General features: G+C 34.3%; 1 protein-coding gene across 1 annotated transcript; it reads left to right on the top strand.

The window, feature by feature from the left end:
* Positions 1-242: 242 nt before the first annotated feature.
* Positions 243-14834, top strand: LOC127430757 (multidrug and toxin extrusion protein 1-like). The gene is made up of 17 exons (XM_051680781.1): positions 243-491; positions 1484-1585; positions 2166-2234; positions 3041-3189; positions 3965-4007; positions 4564-4608; positions 4701-4798; positions 5770-5867; positions 6643-6756; positions 7035-7102; positions 8440-8548; positions 8647-8722; positions 9075-9144; positions 9569-9701; positions 10413-10507; positions 10619-10795; positions 12671-14834. Exons 1-17 carry the CDS (start codon positions 333-335, stop codon positions 12962-12964), a joined length of 1899 nt encoding a protein of 632 aa, XP_051536741.1. The 5' UTR covers positions 243-332; the 3' UTR covers positions 12965-14834.
* Positions 14835-20227: the final 5393 nt, after the last annotated feature.

Raw genomic sequence — 20227 nt, 5'->3', positions numbered from 1 at the left:
AAAAGCTGATTCAGATTTTGCTGTTCAATATGCTTCATTAATAAAGTGTGACTTAGAAAACAAACACTCAAGAGCCCCTCAAAGGAGCAGCAATCTGTTATTTACATAGACATTCCTGATAAGATTACCGCTGCGTCTTAGAAGTACGAAAGGCTAACCCGCCCCTACCAACCCCCCCTCCTCCCCCTACTTGATCAGTGTCCCAGTACAATTTCATTTTAATATCTCAGCCTCCATGGACTGATAACAGCTTTTTGGAAATCACTGCTTGGAGAAAACCCCTCTCATTTTTGTATCTTTCTTTCTCTAATTTTCTTTCATTCAACACTTGAATGGAAAAATCTGTGATGCCTGAGGCTTCCGAGTCCCTGGCTAGCAATGAGCAGATCACCGAGGCAAGAGCACCTAGTTCTAAACTGTTCCATTGCAGCTGGGTTCCTCTGGCCTACAGAGAAGAGCTCTACCACGTCCTATGTCTGACTGGGCCTCTGGTGAGTTCCCTCCTGATTAAAACTCTCTCTCATGTACTCCAACTCCTTGCATACTTAAAGATTGGACTTTAAATTTTAAAGACTTTTGCAGCAGTTCAGCAAAGACTGAATGTTTAGTTTTGACCCATGTCTGTAACTTATGTAATTCACTTGATGTTGATATAATGTTAGATTCTGTTTTATCAGCTTGTTGAGCATTGTGCTTATCTGACTGTCATGTGTAAATGTCACTCCCTTATGGTTAACTAATTCAAGAACTATGCAGAATTTGTGTGATCTTCCTACATGAAATCTTTTTATTTTGGTGTAGCTGGTGGGTTGCAAAGAAACAACACGGATACAAAAATATATTTTGGGGTTTTATTCTGACTGCTGTTTACAAAAAAAAAAATGTTGTATTAAAAAAATAAAAATAAAGAAAATACAAAAAATGAAATACGGTACAATGAAATATGGAAATTAAATACAGAAATTAAATATGGTAGATGCCAGTTCTCGTATGTGCACAAAACGTGGTCAAACTCCACACATGCAATCCATATGCATCCCGAAGAATTCTCAAAAGATGAACAAAACCAGGAGCTCTCTTGCACAATGTATGTTCTCACATCTCTAATACAAGAGAGAGTGCCGAAAAGTAGGTGTCGTAAAACAACAAATTACCAGTAGAGACCCACAGAAACCATTAAAGTTTCTGTTAAAACCAATACAATTCCCATTATAACCATTAAAACCATTAGAATTTCTGTGATCAATCATTCACAAAATATGCATGGAAAAAAATGCTTAAAAACATTTGCAATTTAAAATCAGATGATATAACCCATGAGGTACTGAAACATTCATTTCTTACACTGCTGTGACCCCATTAATCTGGCAAACAATGTTTAGATATTATATTGTAGCATGCGTCAATGTTTTTTCGGTGCTGTTTATTTGTGTACAGGACATACAGTACATTCCCTGTTAATATGAGTTTTAATGTTTCACAGCTCATCTCCAGGATCCTTAACTTTCTTCTGCCATTTGTCATCACAATATTCTGTGGTCACCTGGGAAATGCTGAACTGGCTGGATATGCCCTGGCCTCTGCGGTAAATGCATGAGACTGATGGAGCTGTTCATATAATAATTACAGCTGTTTTACAACTATCTATGCATGTACTTCATGATTGAAAGGTGAAGTGTGTAATTTTCAGATGTCAAAATATTTCCTATCCCAGCTTAATATGTAGAGAACTGTAAGGATGAAACATTAAAAGGAAAGGTCAATCCAAAATTCTGTCATCATTCACCTATATCACTTCTGTGCAAAAGGAGATGCTAGGCAGAATATAAGCCTCAGTCACAAATCACTTACATTGCATAATTCTTCCATTAACTGAAAATGAATAGTGACTGTGACTAACATTCTGCCTAACATCTCCTGCTGTGAGATGTTATCTAGCATTTTCATTTTTGGGTGAACTATCATTTTAACATCGAGTTGTTAAACATGGAGTCTTATTATATCTGTTTTTTGGACACTGTATCCTATCTTAAGAAGTGCTCTAAAACTTGATGAAAATTTAGTGCTTTTATCTGAAAGAAGGAAGCAGTCAGAGATAAGGATACAAAGCTCAATGGTTGCATGAGCTGAGTTTTGCAATGCTAAAGCACATTTCTCTCCCTCAGACTATTAATGTGACCACAACAGCCACCGGATGTGGCCTGGCTCTCGCCTGTGACACACTTGTCTCTCAGGTAGTCCTAATTCATTAACTGAAATAATTTAAACACAATTAATGACACTGTGCACATGGTTAAATGATAACGTTTGTCGTCTTACCAACATACCCCAAAGTGGATTTTAGCCACATATAAGCATACAGTTGTGGGATTTCTGTCATAGGCAGAATGTTAAGTGGAAGACTGAACAATCAATTGAAAAAAATTTTCCCCTAGATTTTTAAAAATATTTCCCACTGTTTTGAAAATAATATCTCAGCCAAAAGTATATATATATATATATATATATATATATATATATATATATATATATATATATATATTTCAAACAACATGCTACTAACTGAACAATCCTTTCAAAAAAAGTAGGCCTCTGCTGTACCATGAGACAGTGATGCATCAGATGGTATTGCACCATTTTCAGGTATAATTCCATGTATACAGTGGCTCCCAAAAAATATTTGGACATTTCAACCACAATTTTCGGGGTCATGCTATACATACTGAATGATTACCATATTCATAAATTAATGGTATTTTCATGGAACTCCACAGTCATGAACACCATGGTATTACCATGTCCAAAAACAAGTTACAACCATGCAAATTTTTGGCACAGAAAAAAGAGAGTAAGGAGAGCAAGGAGGAAACAAATTCCTTTGTGAAAATTGTTCCACAAAAGTCTGTGAACAAAATTGTAAATTGTATTTAAACAGAAGTATAATATTTAATTATTGTTTAAGGTTACAGTTTTTTATACATAGATTTACTCTATTTTACCTACTTTTTATCATCCCTGCTAATGGTCTATCTTCCATCAGACATTTGGCAGTAAGAACCTGAAGCGAGTCGGGGAGATTCTCCAGAGAAGTATATTGATCTTGTTACTCTTCTGCCTGCCATGCTGGGCCATACTCATCAATGCAGAGTCAATACTCCTCGCTTTGAGGCAGGAACCAGAGGTGGCCAGGTCAGACTGATCCAAGATCACAATATTGGTTAAAAATCTGGATTAAATTGGCTTTGTGATTACAAAAAAAAAACAAACAAACTACTAAACAGTCTTTGATTGATTGATTGATTGATTGGAAACATGTTCAGAAAACAATTAGTAGAGTAATTATTACCGATGTAAAATATCTATTTGATGTACATGGGAGATTGTACTTGTAGTCAAAGCGCTTTTTCATGCCATATTACTATTTTTCTTTTTCTTTCTTTTTTTCTTTCTTACTTTCTTTCTTTCTTTTCCATTTAACTGCAGTTTTAACCTTGAGGGAAATAAAGTTTCTCACAGAACAGAGATGGAAAAAGATAGTGGAATTTTTTTCTTTAAAATGATTCTTTGTTCTCTGAGTAATAAAGGGAAATTAGTCCTGACAATTTCACTTGACAGTGTCAAATTAGTCTTGGTCTTCTTTTGACAAGTTTGTAATTAATAAACATATTAGCAAAAACATATGTTTCATAAAAAATGTATAAAACGTAGCTAGGTCTTAATTAATTTATTTTTTTGCATGGTTTATTTGATTTCGTGATTTTTTTTAATCAATTACTGACAGCAGCAAGCATATCTTAAACTACTTTCATGAAATGGGATAACTAAGGATTGGCTTTTTAAAAATCAATTCAAAATGTTAAATTAAAATTAAATAGTTATCATATCCTGCAGTATCACACTGTTCTACAAGACTGTTATTTGTAAGGTTCCATTATTTTATTATTATTATTATAATGTTTTTCAGGATTGCACAGCTGTATGTTATGGCTTACCTCCCTGCAGTTCCTGTAAGTGTAACAACATGTCTTAATAAAAACATGCAATGGTTGTGTTTTGATCTCTGTGTTAGCCTTGACTTCTAGAGTACAAGTTCAAATGATTCCTGTTGCTTTCTTAGATTTGTTCTAGTGATTCTTTAGGTCGCTTTTTTGTCCATCGTCAGCATGTTTAATGAACGTGTAATTTTGTCTATTCAGCATACACTGGCCCCAGTAAGTATTTGGACATTCAAACCACAATTAAAAATCAATTTAATTGCATAAAAGATAAAATATCAACCCAAGTGCTATCTGCAAACAAGGCCCCAAGGTCATTTTTACTGGATGTATGAAGTGAGTTCCCCTAAAGTTTACACAGGTGTCTTAGCCGAGTAACCAATGGTGTAGTTCATCTACTGGGTCAATTGGGTTGATTTTTTGTTCTCTAATGCAATGACATTCATATAATTTTAAGTTGTATTATGTGTCCAACTATTTTTTGGGGTAGTTAAAGTAGTATTTAGAGAGTATAACTGCAGACATTCATTTCCACTGATCTCTTTTATTGTCTCTCCCTCTTTCGTAGGCCATGTTTCTGCACCATCTTCAGGTGTCTTATCTGCAAAACCAGGTACCACCTTCACAGCAACACATTAGACAGATTTTATAAAAGTACTGCAAAGCATGCAAAAAAGGAACAGACAATGTGTTTCTCTATTTTAGGGCATCATCCTGCCTCAGATGTACACTGCAGTTGCTGCCAACATTTTTAATGTAGCCACAAACTACGTCCTCCTTCACGTGATGAACATGGGAGTGACGTATGTGTGCTTGGTTGTTCTTCACAGTGGTGGAAATGGATGATATTTATTGGGGGGGGGATAACTTCCTCTCAGTTTAGTGCTCTGAAAATAGAGGTGGATCCTCTTGTACAGGATATTCCCTTAAAAATTTAACCAGTTGGAACAAACTAATCGCACAGTGAATTCAGCAACTGTAGGTTGAAAGTTCTTCAGCTAAAATCAGTCCAGGCTTACAGAAATTCAAACTACTGCCCCCAGTGGCCAAAGTAGGAAGTGTTTTTGAATGTAAGAGTGCATGTGAGCTCCAGTTTCTGGGTGAAATGTCACAGAGGGGTGACAAAGGCGAGTTTTAAAGCATGTTGTTTTTAGTTGTCAATGATGTAATGCAGTGAAGGTAAATTAATATTTGTATTAATTCTACCCCCAAAACCCAAACCCTAAACCTAACCATCAGTGGAGTAAAAATATAATCTAAGAGGGAAAATGAAACCTCCAAATGGTGCTCGTCATTGATTGTGAACGTGATTACTTCCTGGTTTCAACACAAAACACAAGCCCAGGTCTGTGATGCTGCTGACACAGCGCGCATTCAGTTGCACCACAGGGAAAGGTAAATGTACTTGAACTGATGCAAAAATGTCTGATGGGAGATGCCGCTTGTCAGCAGAATAGGGTTGATGTCAGGGAACTAGAAAATTCTGTATCAACATGTCAACTTCCCGTGCAGTCATGTTGGTCTGAATTGGAACTGCATCCCACTCTAAATTCACTCCCTGGACTCCGTCCCCCGCCCATTTCCAGCCCTAGTTCTTCATTACAATATGTATTTATCTTATAGAGACACAAATAACCTCAAGTAACAGGCATCTCTATTACTTTCTAATGTCTCTGTGCATTTTAATACGGCTAAATAGCAATATCAATGCATGTACTGTAGATCAAGAAATAAAGGATCCTTAGGATAAGCAAGTAAGTGTTTGTTTCTGCAGGGGCTCTGCTGCAGCCAACAGTATCTCACAGATCACCATCTGCCTCCTGCTGTTTGCCTACATTCGCTGGAAAAAGCTGCATGTGAAGACATGGGATGGTGAGGAATATATGGAAAGCTGCACAAACACAAACATTGTATATATTTTTAAACAGTGTGTATTTTTTAAGTTAAAATAGTTGCTCCAGTTTAATTTGCTGAAAAAGCTAGAAGTTAGTCATTCGTAGGTTGACTTCCCAGAACAGTGTAAATGCGGTGGCTGTGTGATGCTGTCAAACATTGCTCTGATTGTTTGAGCATCCCGACCATTCCAAGAAGTTTGGGGTGCGACTATCTGTCCAACCAATGGCAAACGAAGGGAGTGTTCGGGAAACCTGTTAGAAAACAATCATTATTTTGTTTGGTGACACTAGTGACACAGAAATTACACTTCACCTTTACATTATGCATAATTTATTAATTACAATTATTACACCCTAACCTCCACCTTACTTCTTACATATACCTTTTGGCATTTAAACCTGTGGAATAAGTCATTATGTTTACTTAATAAGGGCTTTTCAGACATCCTCAAAATGTAGGTTTGGTCAGTTTTTGTTATCTTTGTGATCATAGAATAGACATACAAAACATGTGCACATGCACAAACACATTGATTTTGAGAGGCGTCTTTTGACTGCATCTTGGAAACATACAGGGAAGAATAATGACTCTATAAGAACAAGTTCTGCCTTAAAGGATTACGTGCTGCAGATGTGGATTTCATACCCACAGTTTGGATTGTTCCATCAATCAATAATCACAAGAGACAGTGGAAGCACTGTATGGATATGGTTTGCAGAATTAATGTGTTTGTCTCTGTCGTCCCCTGCAGGCTGGTCTACTGCATCACTGCAGGAGTGGGGCTCCTACATGAAACTGGCGATTCCCAGCACGCTCATGCTGTGTTTTGAGTGGTGGATCTATGAAATTGGAGGTTTCCTTGCAGGTGTGTGTGGATTTGTGTACGTGTTTGTGTTTTAGGTTGTATGAATACCTAAATGAATCAAACTGAAGTGCCTCTACAATCATGTTAAAACTTTAAATCCTTTACAGTCAATGTTTTGTTAATCATGATTTGCAAGATCCCAGAGGTGGCAGTACATGATTGTTTTATGGCTTACATTTCTTATATTGCATCTGTTTCAGTTGTGCAATGCCACACTCAGAGAAATAAACACTTATTTTACTCACAATTAATTAAACTCTCCCTGTGCTAATTGGCAGGCATGCTGGGAGAGGTGGACCTTGCTGCCCAACATGTGTTGCTAGAGATGGGGGCCATTACTTACATGGTAAGACAGTGTTACGTAATATTCTGTTTACATTACTTGGAGACTTATTGACTGACTAATTGACAGTGCTAAAATAAGTTCCGCTGTTACTCTCATTGTCAACAGAGTTTGTCAGATATTACTTAAAGGAATATTCTGGGTTCAATGCAAGTTAAGCTCAATCGACAGCATTTGCGGCATAATACTGATTACCACAAAACGTAATTTTGATTCGTCTCTCCTTTTCTTTAAAAAAAAAAAAGAAGCAAAAATCACGTTTCAGAGAGGCACTTACAATAGAGATGAATGGGGCCAATTTGTTGAGGGTTTGAAAGCAGAAATGTGAAACTTAGAATTTTATAAAAGCACTTACATTAATTCTTCTTTTAAAACTCATGTATTATTTTAGCTGTAAAGTTGTTTAAATTGTCATTTTTTCAGTCTTTTTAGGGTTTTAGGGTTTGTTGACATTACATCGTCATGGCAACGATGTTGTAAAATTGGCTATACTGTAACTTTACACAGAAAAGTTTAGTAAGTGATTTTATCACACTAAAATCATGTTTACATGCATGTCCTTTGTCTTGTGGCTATACTTATTAAAAAGTATTTTAACATTTAAAAATTGGCCCCATTCCCTTCCATTGTAAGTGCCTCACTGTAACCTCGATTTCCACGAGTCAAAATAAATTTTTGTGGTAATCAACATTGTTCCACAAATGCTGTCAATTGAGCTAAATTTGTATCGAACCTGGAATATTACTAAAGACATTACTATAAGTTAGCATGCTAAATATTGTATAAGCTGGTAGGAAGCACTACTGAGTGCAATTTGGGACACTATGCTGTAGTCAGCACAGCAACAACTCATTGGATAAAGCAATGTGTAAAATATTCAAAATTAACTGGTCTTCAACCTAGCCTCAAGCTCCACTCTTCACCATGACGGTAACCCAACAAAACTACAACAAAACAGAAATTCCTCTAAATATCAACATAACAAAATATTAAACACTAATAAGTCTCCCCCTTTATATTCATCTTGCACAAAGACACATAAAATAACACTTAGCTTTAACATTTACTCTCCTTGTCGATGTCTTATGAAAAGCATGCTGGGAACTAGAAATGATCCAATTTTAATTAACCAAACAAAAATATTTATGTTGTCCCAACAAAAATGGATTAAGTAAAGCTGACAAGACACCTTTATTAGATGAATGAATACAGATACAGTAATTTAAGTTCCCTTGGTTAGTGTGGTTACATAATGGTTTTGCGTGGTATGAACTATGAGAATAACATAGTGTACATAGTGTAAATGTTTGCATTTTTCTATAAACATACTGTATGTTTAGTTCCCATTGGGTGTGCATGCAGCTGCATGTGTGCGTGTGGGCAATGCGCTGGGGGCAGGAGACACAAACAGGGCCTTGATCACCAGCAAAATGACTCTTATGATATCAGGTTTGTCAGATTGTAAAATATTGCTTTATGAACATTTTATCTCCAAGTATCCATGCTATATAGAAGGAAATACTACTTTAACCTTTACTGCATTGCAGGAGTTTTGGCTGTTTTACAGGGAATCGTGCTGGGCTCTACTAAGTCTGTGGTGGGTTACATCTTCACCTCTGATGAGTATGTTGTTTTCTTTATCACATGTACAAGCATAGCAGTAAAATTTAAATCAATGCAACTCAAAATCAAAGTCTTATTAGTCCAAAGCGCAACAGCACAGAAGTACTTGTTGACAATGAATTGTGGTTTCTACAAATTCATTATTGAAAGTGAATTTTTGATTGAAATAAATAATATAAAAGTGGTAAATATAGAGAATAAGTTGTGAAAATGTAAATGTAACTTGTATAAAAAAAGCAGAAAATATAACCATAGAAGACCAAAAGGATGTAAATAATAATGTTTAGAGGTTTGAGAGTGAAGTTTTTCTTTTATTGTTTTGCAGTTCTCACTTCTTGATTTAATCTAACAGGAGCATAGTGGAGATTGTCTCCGAAAATCTCACCCTCTACGTCTTCCTGCAGTTTTTTGATGCCCTTGTGGTAAGTTTTTAAGGATATGTCCTCATTATAGTCTCTGTACAGTTGATAATCAGTTGTAACCTACTTATTACCTCACATGAAGGCAACACAAATGCGTCAGAGATATGGTCTTTATTACCAAGATGAAGAGGATTATTTGTGGCATTCTTTATTTGTGGGTTTCTATCTTTGACATGTTTGTAATGTCATGTGATACTTTTCTTTCATCTTAATGAACTTTGTGTATTCCGTTATAATGCTGTTACTAGGTGTATCTTCCTTATGGTGTCATAAAACCTGGCTCAGTTGAGCCATGATTAGAAATAATTACTTGATTACAAATTTGTAACACAATGCAGTATTCTTTATGGTAGCTGACTCTACTGTATCTCTACAACTTTATGATGTCACAGTAGACTGATTATGTTTGTGTGTTGTGTTTTAGTGTGTATGTTCAGGGATTCTTCTGGGTGCTGGGAAGCAGAAGATAGCAGCCTTGTCCAACTTGATCTGTTATTACTGCATTGGGTTACCAGTAGGAATATCACTGATGTTTCTGGCTGAGCTCAGGATACTTGGTAGTTCCCTTACCTCCAATTGTTCACATGCAAACAGGGCATTTACATAGAAGTATTTAAAGCACACAGAAAAAAATGGGCAGTTTAATTTTAAGGGTCAGAGAAAGGGTGGAAATTGATCATGAAAAACTAAAATTATGACAAATTATGTTTTTGGCACAAAAAACTAAGATTATAATTGGACCTCAGGGAAAAAAAAAAAAAAAAAAAAAATAATATATATATATATATATATATATATATATATATATATATATATATATATATATATATATATATATATATATACTGGCAACAAATATATATATATATATATATATATATATATATATACTGGCAACAAATATATATATATATATATATATATATATATATATATATATATATATATATATATATATATATACATAACCCCTTTAATCTTTTAATAAATAAAGTATAAATGCTTTATTTGTACAGACAAAATGAATGCCAGGCAAATCAATATATCTTAAATCCCCTTTAAATGTGGGGCATGATAATTTTACCATGTAGTTGCTTTTGTTTTCATATTCATGTTCTTAAAAAATTGAAAAGTGATATAATGGAAATATTTTTTACAAATATATACAGTAGATTCAGATTTCAAGGCAATTAGCATGTTAGTGGATGCTTCTTGTAACCTTTTCTAAAACTGAGACAACTCCCGTTTTCATTTCCCACTTAATTTAGGTCTGTGGCTTGGCCTCTTGATTTGTGTCATCATTCAGACCTGTTTTTTCACCACTCTCATTTTCAAGCTCGATTGGAAGAAAGTGACAGAGCAGGTAGGGCTTCATAAATCATCTTACTGTGATTTAAGGACATACTGTAGATGACATTGTGGAACAAAAGGTGTTTACATTATTTGCTAATGTGTTGACCACGGCCTTCATCAGGCCCAGAAGCGTGCAGGCAAAAATGCAAAGGTGGTGTGTGTGCTACAGAAGACATCAATCGGACAGTCAGTCCTTGATACTTTGGTTTCTGAAGGACAGGAGAACACAGAGCAAACACCTGATGCTGGAGCTTCTGCAAGTATTCCTGAACCTTGGGATGATATCACTGGCAACAAAGTAATTAAAAGCAAATTCCATTAGTTACAGTAGCCCAGGGATTTTCAATCTGGGGTCTGTTGACCATGCGTCCATGGAAAATTTGAGAGAGAGAAAAAAATATTTTTACCAAATTAAATTTTAGGACTGTCAAAGCTAATGCTTTAACATAAAAGTTAATTCATTATGTTTACAAAGTAAATATTTTTCCAGGTAAATACTTTAACACTTTTTATTAATTTTTTGTCATTTAATTATTATTTGTAAAAAGAATTAGTATTCAAAATTTGAAGTAATTCTTGTAGTCCAATGCCTAATAAAAGCCAAAAATTTTGTTTTTGGAAACAGCATGTTTTCTTTATAAAATACTGGTTACTATTTTTCACACACAGTAAAAATAAAAACAACCTTTTAACGGTAAAACATAACTGGTATTTTATTAAAAAATAAATAAATAAATAAATAAATAAATAAATAAATAAATACAAAAAAAAATATATTACTTTTTTATTTGGCAATGGACTAAAATATCTTAGTTTGTTATAACATTATCTGGAAAATATTTACTTTGTTAACATTTTCAATTATTAGTATAAGTTACATATTTAATTGTTAGTAATCAGTAGTAGTAAAAATGAGCTTTACCATGTACAAGCCATTTAATTTTTTTTAGTACAATGCCAAATAAAGACCAAATATATATATATATATATATATATATATATATATATATATATATATATATATATATATATATATATATATATATATATATATTTGGTATAAATATATATATATATATATAGATAGATATATATATAGATATAGATATAGATATAGATATAGATATAGATATATATTAGGGCTGTTGATTTAACATGTTAATTCAGAGCAATAAATAAATAATAATAATAAAAATCCTGCAATTAATTAGGCATTGCCTAAACAGATGGAGTTTTGCTAACTGCCCCCTGGAAAAACAGATGGTACTTCAAGCTTGAATTGCTTCATAGGAATGGTAGGAATATTCCTTATTATGCTCCACGCACATGATTAATTGTATACATTCTTTTAACAAGTTATTTTTAAATATATATTTAATCTCACTGAACTAACAAGTTAAATCGACAGCCCTAGTTTTTAGACAGAAAAATACATAGCCTTCTTTTTTTTCTTTTTAGGAATTATGTCCCTTTAATCATTGTATGGAGGTCCTTAGCATCGAAAAGTTAGAAAACCCCTGTGCTATCTAAGCATGTAACGATACACAGATTTCACGATACGATACAGAAGCCTCACAATCTGATATAATACAATAAAAAAAAAAAAAATTAATAAATAAAAAAGGCTCCCACAATTTTTTTTCTTGCTTAAACTTAATCAAGGATTCGACATAAATGGGTTTAAAATCTTAAATGACACAACAGTGTCTGACATTGGCAACAAAAATCAGAGCTCTATAATAAAGTAACTTAAACAGCAGTGAATTTATTTTGTTTGATTGTTATAAGAAAAACTCTTACGAACTCACAATTGTAATGTTTTTCTTGCAAAAAATTAGTTTGTCTACTTTCAAGTCATTTAAATTTGAATAGCACTTTTCACAATGCACATTGTTTCAAAGCAGCTTTATAGAAATTATGCCTTAAAGTCTTAAAGCCCCCAGTGAGCAAGCTAAAGGTGACCGTGGCAAGGAAAATCTTTTCAATGTTTGTTAGTTAGTGGAGACGTATGATACAATACGATACAATATTGTTTTACACCCCTAATGCTATCCAATCAGTTGTAGGGTCAACTTGTACTTGTATATTGTGCATTTTGATGATGTTTGCCAAGAATTGAACACTATGTTCAAAATTGTAATAAAATACACGTGGTGATCTTTTGTTCCTTTAGGCCCAGATAACAAGTAATGGCTCTGATGTGGCCGGCTATATCCGAGTGAGATCCCAAGAGCAGGGTAAAGCTGAAAGTGGAGAAGCTCAACCTAAAGCCTTGCTTTCTATGGGCCAGCTTGTGCTAAGAAGGGGCCTCATTCTTTTGGCTGGCATCCTGATCCTGATTGCTGGAGTTGCTGTTCACATAGCTTGTCCTCTTCCACAGCCATTCATTCCATTTCAGAGCAACCAGACAATGGATTGGAGGAATTTCTCCATCCATGAAACCTTCCTGAACTCTACAGCAAGCTAATTCCATCTTAAAGGAATAGTTCAGCAATAAAATAAAAATTCTGCCATTATTTACTCACCCTCGTGTCATCCCAATGTGATATGACTTCATTTTTTCGGTGGAACACAAAAGGAAAATATTTGAAGTATATCCTGGCCACTCTCAAAAACACACCATAAATGTGGTCCATATGTCTCATCCCATGCTCTATTTTCCAAGTTTTCTGAAGCCAGATGCATATATTTATGCAAGGAACAGACTGAAATGTGTCATTATTCTCTGAAAATCTTAACATCTGAATGACTTGTTCACAAATCATACTGATTTTGTTCTTAAATTCAACTTGGTGCTAACTAAATATTCTGGTCACACTGGTTAACAGCTCTATGGTGGGCAAAATTACCAGTGAATAAAGACTTAAATTTATATCTGTTCCACACAAAATCTGTCATAAGCAATACAAGTTTGGAATGAAATGAGGGTGAGAAATTGACAGAATAGTCAATTTTGGGTGAACTATTCCTTATATATATATATATATATATATATATATATATATATATATATATATATATATATATATATATATATATATATATATAACAATGTTTTTATATCAAAGTTAAAAATTATATAGGCTATTATAGAACATATTAAACATACTATTGAAATGCTTCCACAACTGTAGTTTTGCCAAATTATAATGACAGTCATAACATTTTCTTTTATTTACTTTCCGTATGATACATGCAGACAGTTTTGTGTAAACATGTATATTGTTCTATTGTACCTTTCTACTCTCAAAACATGCTGGATGGATACAACTACAGTATATATCAGATTTGTATTTCGTAACTGTCATTTCTCAATTGTAATTCATTCACTAAATACATTATTATGCATTTTTTTCTCTCCTTAATATGAACATAAAGTGCACGGTAGAGTTCACTTTGGCAAATCAGTTATTTACTATGTAAATCATTCACTAAGTCCATTTAAAATGTATGGAGGCCGGTTTCCGCCACAGTTGAATAAAAAATGTGATTCCTTTAGTCAGAATAATGAGATATCAAGTCATTATTATGAGACAGTATCTCAAATAAATTAAAAACTTTCACATAATATTGACTAAGTATCTCATAATTATGAGAAACGTTCTCATAATAATGACTTAATATCTCATAATAATGACTTACTATCTCATAATAATGAGAAACTTTCTAATAATAATGACTTAGTATCTCAAAATAATGATATAATATCTCATAATTATGACTTATTATCTCATAATAATGAGAAAATATCTCATAATGACTTGAATTCCTCCTCTCTCTCTCTCTCTCTCTCTCTCCCTGATTGTATTTGTGTTTGTCTTTGTGCTTTGTTGTCACCTCCATGTGTCTGTTTGGTTCTTTTTGAAAAGTGCCATGTGCTGACTGTGTTCTGCTAGCCAATTGGCTAATTCGTTTTTCATCATGGCTGCTCATTATGATTGGCACCTATTCCTCATTCCCCACTGATCTCCTTCCCCTATTTATTCCCCTCTATATGCTCTCTTGTGCCAGATTGTTTTTGTGTTATTGCCATTCGGTCCAGACTTTATTTCTAGTCGTTTTTGGTCTCAGTTTGTCTGTTTAGCCTGCCTGGTTTTGACTCCTGCCTGCGATCGGACTTTGACTCTCTGCCTCACCCTAGAACCTTTTCGGACTGTTTATACCCTGGTTCTGACCTCTGCTTGTCTCACAGTTTTCTCTTTGCCTCAGCCCATTTGGATATTTCTCTGCCCTGCCCTTTGGATTGTTGCTGATCGCCCTCTCTCTGCCGGGGCGATAACTCCTCCGTTTGGAATTACAGCTTGTTTTTGTTGTTGTTTTTCAAATAAAGAACTGTCTTCATCACAGCTCTTAAGTCCTCGCAGTATTTCCTGACGCATAATGAGAATTTCTCATAATGACTTCCTAAGTCATTATTATGACATACCAAGTCCTTATGACATACCAAGTCATTATTATGAGATACTATCTTGGCATTTCTCATAATAATGACTTGGTATCTCTCATAATAATGACTTTCTCGTAATAATCTAATAAATAATATTTCAAGGAAGTGGTTGCTTCCAAAACTTCACTTACGTCTGTGACAATTCTTCCAGAATCCCATTACCTCCTCATCACCACTTTTATATTTTATAATGCATAAATCTTTATTATCTCAAAAGTCTGTTTCTTTGCATTATTCATCTTAAACAGAGGAGAAAAAGCTCAAGCCTAGTCCCGTGCTCGAGGACATGCATGTTCTAGACAGCACAGCAGATCTGTTTACCTCAATACACTCTAGGGCCATATGAACCTGGGAACTTGTGAACTTATTGTATGCATGTGTAATAATATGCATATGTAACTTAAGGTGTTATTGACAGCTGGTATAGGGACATAAAGGTGGAGGGTTGCCCTAAAAGGGTGAGATTGGAACAGAGAATAGAGAAACACTTTTTCTATACTTTTCTGGTACAATATAGATTTAATTTGCTCACAGACAAAAAAATAAAATAAAAAAAATAAAATAGATGGGTTATAGAAAGATTTCTATTCTATAGAACTCTGTTTGGATCAACGATTTAGCTAATCTAAGATTAAGATAACTATTATAGCAAGACACAACAAGTGTTAGGATCATTAGAGTGTTATGTTCAGGAATCGCACTTGTTGCACTGTTTGTTTAGCGCTGTAAATGTGATTTATTAAAAAGAACCATTTAGTATTCAGTTTTTTTTTTTTTTTATTCTTGAAAGAACCACTCTTATGAGCTGGACACATGTTGTGGCGCCTGTGAAGAAACATGAATGCCACCAGTTTAACCTGTTGTGTGCTGGCTATTTTTGAGCATAGATATTATCCACTAGAGATATACTATCATCCGGCAATGTTTAATTAGCTCCCTTTGACAGAATTGCTGCATTTTGTTTATGTGTGTCTTAGTGGCTTCTGTTAAGCAGTGTGCACGTCCTTTCCATAAATGTATGGCCTGTGACTGCAGGGCTGATTAGACAAACTACAGTAGAGACAGACTGGAATATAGGAATGAGTGAAGACACTATACCTCTGTTTTGGTGATTAAGTAATTATTATGAGATAATCAAGTATTGTTATGAGATACTAAGGTATTATGAGATAATAAGTCATTATTATGAGATAGTAAGTCGCTATTATGAGATAATAATCATTATTATGAGATAAGTCATTATGTCAGGGTTCTACCTTTAGTTTTGGTTTTTTTCCCCTTTGTGGCAGAGCCCTAACATGTAGGTGTTCCATGTATGTTTTATGTCTTGCGTCTGGAATCAGACACTTCGGTTGGTTTGGATTATTTACTCTGTGGCTGAGGCCAGACACTTGTGTTTTGTCTCGTGTTATGTGAATGCACTTGGATTTGTATTTTCTCATTTCCTTGTGCATTCATGTCTTTTCTTCAGTGATAACCCCGCCCTCTTGTTTGCCTTGTTACCTGTTTGATTATTAGTTTATTAGTTACACCTGCCTTCCTCATTTCCCTCCTGATTTCTCTCCCTTTATTATCTCCCTTTGTGCTCTGTCTGGCGGCAGTTTGTTCTGGGATGTTGCTTGTGTTTTTGTCCCCTGTTAGGTCTCTGTTGTTCGTGTTCCTGTCCAGTTGGATTTCTGTTGGTTCCCCGTTCTAGCCCAGCCTGTCATTGTGTTGTCGCCCTGGACTGTGTTTGTTTTCCCCCTTCGAGGTAGTTTTTGTTATATTTTTATAACAAAAAAATAAATAAAAAAATTATATATATATATATATATATATAATAAATAAAAGCCCTAATCTTTACTCTGCAGTTGAGTCCTGCCTTTTCCTCAACCAAAACCTGACACATTATTATGAGAAGTCATTATTATGAGACACTAAGTCATTATTATGAGAAAGCTTTGCATTATTATGAGATACTTAGTCATTATTATGAAATACAGTACTAAGTCATAATTATGAGATAAGTCATTATCATGAGATAAGTCATTATTATGAGATACTATGTCCTTATTACAAGAATGTTTTTCATAATTATGATATACTAAGTCATTATTATGAGAACATTTCACATTATTAAGAGATACTAAGTTATTATCATGAGATACAGTAGTAAGTCGTTATTATAAGCCATTATTATGAGATACTAAGTCATTATTATGAGATACATTAAGTCGTTATTATGAGATAATAAATCATTATTAAGAGAAAGTTTTGCATTATTATGAGATACTAAGTCATTATTATGAGATAAGTCATTATTATGAGATACTAATTCATTATTATAAGATACAGAAAGTTGTTATTATGAGATAATAAATCATTATTAAGAGAAAGCTTCTCATTATTATGAGACACTATGTCATTATTGAGGAAGTTTCTCATTATTGTGAGATAATAAATCATTATTATGAGACATTTTTTTGTTTTTTGTTTTTTTGCATGACAGAAGATTTTAAGACAAAAATAATTTTGAATAATTTAAATAGACTTAGAAACAGTAACTTTATAAATGTACTATATGAAATCTTTTACCCTTCTTTCCTGTGGTCATCATTGCAACAAAAAGGACCTTTTGGTTTCATATGCACTCACATAGGCAATAGCTGACATTTGCCAAACGTCATTATGAAAGTTACAAAGATATAGCTAAGATCCAAAATTAACTCTTGACAAGCATAAAATGTGAATGAAAATGCATAATAAACCCTTGCAGTTTTTTTTTCCCAAATGAAAAAGACATATGCTCAACTGAAGAAAAGCTCAGTGAGTTTTCCAACAGCTAACTCAGTGAAAAAGTTGTAACCTGGCCCTATTTTTTACAGCGCTAAGCATAAAGCATACACGCAAAGTCAGTGGGCATGACCATGAAGTTTTTTATTTTCGTGCAAGCATGCGCTAAGTCTAGGCGCAATTGCATGTGCAAAGCACTAATGGGCTGGATCAAGTGCAATTTAATTAGGAGGTTCTTCTCCAGTTATTGCACCATCTGCGTCCTATTATATATTCCATTGCCTGTCATCAGCGATATATACAAAAACAACACATACATAAGAAGTCGGTAATGTAAATGGGCTGTATGCAACGAGTTAGAAGAACAGAAATATGGACTTCCTTTGTGCATTAACTGAGTTCTTGTTGAATATCATAAAATGTGGTGTTGGATGTACGTTCCGTTAAATTACAGAGAATGTAAGTATTATTAATAATTTTAATCTACTGATGCACAAATCATGACTAATATTAATACTGATTGTATCAGCCTTTCAGGTTAGGCTGTGGATTTGTGCGCGCACTTCTCTTCTACCGGTCGATTTTGCTTTAAACATTAAAATTAATTTATTGAAATAGGAAAAATAAAAAATATCTATTTCTAAATTAAAATTACACTTCAAACAAAACAAAAATATTATAAACAAATCATACATAACCTCCCAAAATCCTAACATTTTATCCAGTCCAACTTCTTTCAACAGACTCTTTTGCTGTGACTTAAAAATCACTCTAAAAGAATATAGATTAGATGATAAATACAATTGTAAATATAGCCTAAACAAAATAATAACAATAATAATTGAAAAATAAACCATAGAAAGTCTAGAACTCTAGAAAGTTTAACACAAATCTCATACATTTTTATTTCATAAAACTGAACGTGAACTTTATTACCACCTGCTGGTGAAGTCTCCAAACTGCAAAATCAGGAAGTGATTTTAGACTTTGTTTTGAGATTAGACATGCTTCTCAAACGTCTTAGCGCAATGACCTATTTCTCATGAAAATAGCAAATTACATTTTGCTCCTCTTCATTAACAAACAATATAAACACAGTTTGCAAGCACACACCCACAGATAGCACAAACACTCACACCAATGCCGACTTGCACTTTTTGTTGGCACAAAAATTGTATAAGACATAGCGCAAAGCTGTTGCACATAGCACTGTGCTTAGCGCTGTCACAGAAATAGAGCCCCTAGACTCATAGAATAAACGATATTATAACTGCATTTTTGCAAACTGACTTTTACGTACCACGTTCTACGTTTCCCGCAGTTTCCAAATGAAATTAACACTAGAGGTGCTCCAACAACTGTGTGTGTGTTATTCACTTTCACACAAATCCCGACTACAACGGCTGCTTATGACTTTATAAACACTTATTTTCCACACTATTTATCACAGACAGCTGTTATGATATCAAAACACTTTGACTGTAATGCTTCATTTGAAAACGACACATATTAACACTTGTATTATAGACCCACCTACATTTACACACTTATTCCAATGTGATAGCTGTGGTAGCTCACCTGATGAAGTGTTGAAATCTGAAGTCTGTGGTTCGAGCCCAGCCAGTCATGTATGATGACACATGAGACGAAAGTGTCATAGAAGTGATACGAAATGTGGTTGCTTCAGAAAATGTGCTTTTGATGTAGCAATTTTTTCCCACACCATTGGTTAGGTTTAGGGGATAGTTAAAGGGATAGTTCAACCAAAAATTAAATTTCTCTCATCATTTACTCACCCTCATGCCATCCCAGATGTGTATGACTTTCTTTCTTCAGCAGAACACATTTGAAGAAAGATAGAAAAATATATTTTAGGTCCTTAAAATGCAAGTGGATGGTGATCAGACCTTTGAAGCTCCAAAAATCACAGACTATCAGCATAAATGTCATCCACACAACTTCAGAGGTTAAATGAATAATTAATAATAATAATTCCTAACATTTATATAGTGCTTTTCTTGGCACTCAAAGCGCTTTACATAGTATAGGCGGAATCTCCTCAACCACCACCAGTGTGCAGCATCCACCTGGATGATGCGACGGCACCAGAACGCCCAACACACTAGCTATTGGTGGAGAAGAGAGTAGCGTGATGTAGCCAATTCAGGGATGGAGATTATTAGGAGGCAATGATAGATAGGAATTTGGCCAGGACACCAGGGTTATTAATGTCTTCTAAAGTGATATGATCACTTTTGGTGTGAAAAAGATCGATATTTAAGTACTTTTTAAATATAAAGCATCACTTCCAATCAGCACCAGTATGCGCGTGCAACATAATCGCATTGACATGTTCAAATGCGACACACCTGGAGAGCAGTGCTGTTAACAACTGAGTAGGAGGAACGCTGTACAGAAGCATCGTTGGTTTTGGTTTAGATCTATATTTAAATCTGTTTGTTTACTCAAAATGGTGCGTTTGTGTGCTTATCCTGGATGTCTCAACTGAGA

The sequence above is a fragment of the Myxocyprinus asiaticus genome, chromosome 40 (assembly GCF_019703515.2).
Source record: "Myxocyprinus asiaticus isolate MX2 ecotype Aquarium Trade chromosome 40, UBuf_Myxa_2, whole genome shotgun sequence".
NCBI classification, from domain to species: Eukaryota; Metazoa; Chordata; class Actinopteri; order Cypriniformes; family Catostomidae; genus Myxocyprinus; species Myxocyprinus asiaticus.
Note: the sequence above shows the minus strand (reverse complement) of the source record. Positions and strands in the feature narration are given on the sequence as shown.

What these genes read in the sequence shown, in the direction of transcription:
- LOC127430757 (XM_051680781.1), top strand. Translation starts at nt 333, where the DNA reads ATGGAAAAATCTGTGATGCCTGAGGCTTCCGAGTCCCTGGCTAGCAAT. An exon ending in GTGATGAACATGGGAGTGAC is followed by an intron (nt 4,799 to 5,769) that starts GTATGTGTGCTT and finishes TTGTTTCTGCAG; the next exon opens with GGGCTCTGCTGCAGCCAACA. An exon ending in AATGACTCTTATGATATCAG is followed by an intron (nt 8,549 to 8,646) that starts GTTTGTCAGATT and finishes ACTGCATTGCAG; the next exon opens with GAGTTTTGGCTGTTTTACAG.